The sequence below is a fragment of the Hipposideros armiger genome, unplaced genomic scaffold (assembly GCF_001890085.2).
Source record: "Hipposideros armiger isolate ML-2016 unplaced genomic scaffold, ASM189008v1 scaffold_239, whole genome shotgun sequence".
In the NCBI taxonomy this organism is placed as follows: Eukaryota; Metazoa; Chordata; class Mammalia; order Chiroptera; family Hipposideridae; genus Hipposideros; species Hipposideros armiger.
The window spans coordinates 145,200-147,566 of record NW_017731589.1 but is presented as its reverse complement, the minus strand read 5'-3'; the positions used below and the strand labels follow the sequence as shown (position 1 = coordinate 147,566).

General features: G+C 55.9%; 1 protein-coding gene across 1 annotated transcript in view; it reads right to left on the bottom strand.

Annotated features, from left to right (window-relative positions):
- The window catches only part of KRABD3 (KRAB domain containing 3), a 33,686-nt gene that overhangs the window by 9,444 nt on the left and 21,875 nt on the right, over positions 1 to 2,367 (bottom strand). The window contains exons 10-13 of the mRNA XM_019655353.1: positions 2,265 to 2,363; positions 2,048 to 2,179; positions 810 to 911; positions 133 to 294 (exon numbers count right to left, since the gene is read on the bottom strand). Coding sequence (XP_019510898.1) covers positions 133 to 294; positions 810 to 911; positions 2,048 to 2,179; positions 2,265 to 2,363 — 495 coding nt within the window. The remainder of the gene's footprint in view (positions 1 to 132; positions 295 to 809; positions 912 to 2,047; positions 2,180 to 2,264; positions 2,364 to 2,367) is intronic.

The following is a 2,367-nucleotide window of genomic DNA, read 5'->3' as shown; positions in this document are numbered from 1 at the left end:
CCGGCCTGCCCTGTGGGAAGGAGCTATCAGCAGGAAGGGGGTTGGGCGACTGTGTACATGCTGACCCCTTGCCCAACCCTGTGCCTGCAGGGCTCCTGACAACTTGAGGGGACAGGGAAACCACCAGCTCACCTGCCACACTTGGTCCTCCGTGTCCAGGCCTGAGGCCCCCGGATTCTTCACTAATCCTGGGCTTCCAGGATAGGGGCCCACGTTCAGACCCAGGAGGCTGGCAGGGCCCCAGCCTGGGCCCTTTCTCCGGCTGCGGGGCAGGGCTGAAATTCCCAACTGCCTCTGCAGAAAGCACAGAGTGTGTGGGGTGTGGACACATATTGTTTTGACAGAGCCGTTCTGACATGGGGCTATTTAGACATGGCCTAAAAAATATCAAACTTCCAACTTTCAAATAATGGTTGAATGAGATGCCAGGTGGATACATTTGGCCCGTCAGGGAACCCAACTCTGGTCAAATGGCCCGTTGGGGCCTGTGTGATGAGGGAGGACTGGATTACCTGGAGGCATGACACCTCTGGCTCTACCAGGAGGTGGGGACCAGGGACAGCAGGTGGAAAGGGCCAAGACCTGCAGGTCCCCCACAGTGAGGCTCCTCCAGGGCTGTGCTAGGAGTGCCCTGTGGGCCATGGAGACTGCATGGTCCAAGCCAGGCCCACGCTGCTCCCCCGCCAGCCTCACCAGGCAGCGAGGAGCATGGGTACAGCCTGGGCCTGTACAGGGGCTGAGGACTGCATGGGGCTACCTGCCTGAGCTCACAGGGAGCCCCCTTCCCCGACTGATCACCCCACTCCTACCTCCTTGGGTGCTGCCCAGGGGGCCAGGCTGGCCCGGGGTCTCCAAGCCAACTTCTCTCCTGGGCGACTGGGACCTGCCTCCGGTCTTTGCTTCTGCTTTTCCTGCCGGGTCAAACACTGGGTCAGGCTTGGGCTGAAAGCGAGGTGGCCTGGGGTAGCAGGCGGCACTTCCAGCTTTCTCGACAAGACTACCTCTAAGTTCTCCCAGGTGGAGAAATCTCACTTTTGACAGTTTTGTTTATTGCCAAATTTTTTAAAATGGGTACTATGATCATTATATATACCTGCATATATATACGTGTAGTGTAAGTCCCTGACGTTACGCTTTCCGATTGCTAGTGTGAGGCTGGCGGGGAAGCATCTGACACTAAGCTCTGGATTGTTAAGGCACCCATGCCAAAAGGCATCTGTCTTAGATAAACACACTGCCAGCTGTATGATGCAGGCCCCAGCAAAACCACCAGGTAACGAACCAGGCTGTCCCCTCTCCCCCATGAACGTCCCTCTTTCAGAAAGCCCTGGGTGAACTAGACAACTGACCACTGAGTGACCCTCCTTCTCCCTTCCTGTGCCCTACCTCATGCTCTTATGTTTTAAATTAGCCAGTAAAGAGTGAACCCACCAAACCCTAGATACCCCCCCTCGACCCTAATAAAGACAGAGCTTTCTCTTTCTCTCTCTACCTGCCACCCCGCTGTGTGCCCCTCGAGCGTGCCCTGTGCCCTCCAGTAACTATGAGTAATAAATCCTGTTCCTCAAAGTTCCCTGATGGTTTTTGCTGAAGTGCATCCTACGATCATATAAGAACCACAGGGCCGGTCCAGCCAGAACACTGGCCCCACTGAGGAAATGTCGGTGGGGCTCACTCTGAGAAACAGAGCCAGGTGAGTGCCTCAGGCATTCCTAGCTGAGCATCACTCATCATTGTGGGTAGGCTGGGCCGACACAGCAGTATATACACATACATGCGTTACTAAGTGTATATAATGTATACACGTCATATATAACATTGTATTGTAACACATGCATATTAAGTTTATTGCCAGTCTTTCTAACGAACAATCCTGGGACCCCATTCGCTTCAATAGCCCCACTCTCTCTCTTGGACACAGCTCATTGTAAGAGGAACTCAAGCATGACAAGAGTAGAGAACTTTCTGGCAAGTCAGGCAAAGTGACTGGCAGGACCCAGAGAACCGAGTTTCTGGATACGCCCCTCTCCAGAGACCCCAGGCTCACCTGCACTGAGGCTGAAGTGGTCCCTGGGCTCTGCTCTCCCCAGGCCTTCACCAGGGCTGCTGCCAGCAGGGGTGCCACCAGAGGGTGGAGACGGAGGGCCAGGACCCTTGCTGCTGGGAAGAGGGTCCCTCTCTGTGTCACAAACAGAGCTGGCGTCAGGGCCAAGGCCCCAGCCCGGGGCATAGCTCCCTCCTCCTCATCTCCCCTACACGCTTACCCTGCAGGAGCGCCTGCCAGAGCTTGGGCTCCAGCTTCAGGTCTTCTTCTGAGCTGCTAAAGCTGGAGCTGGAGCTGGAGCTGGAACCGGGGCCAGGGCCTGG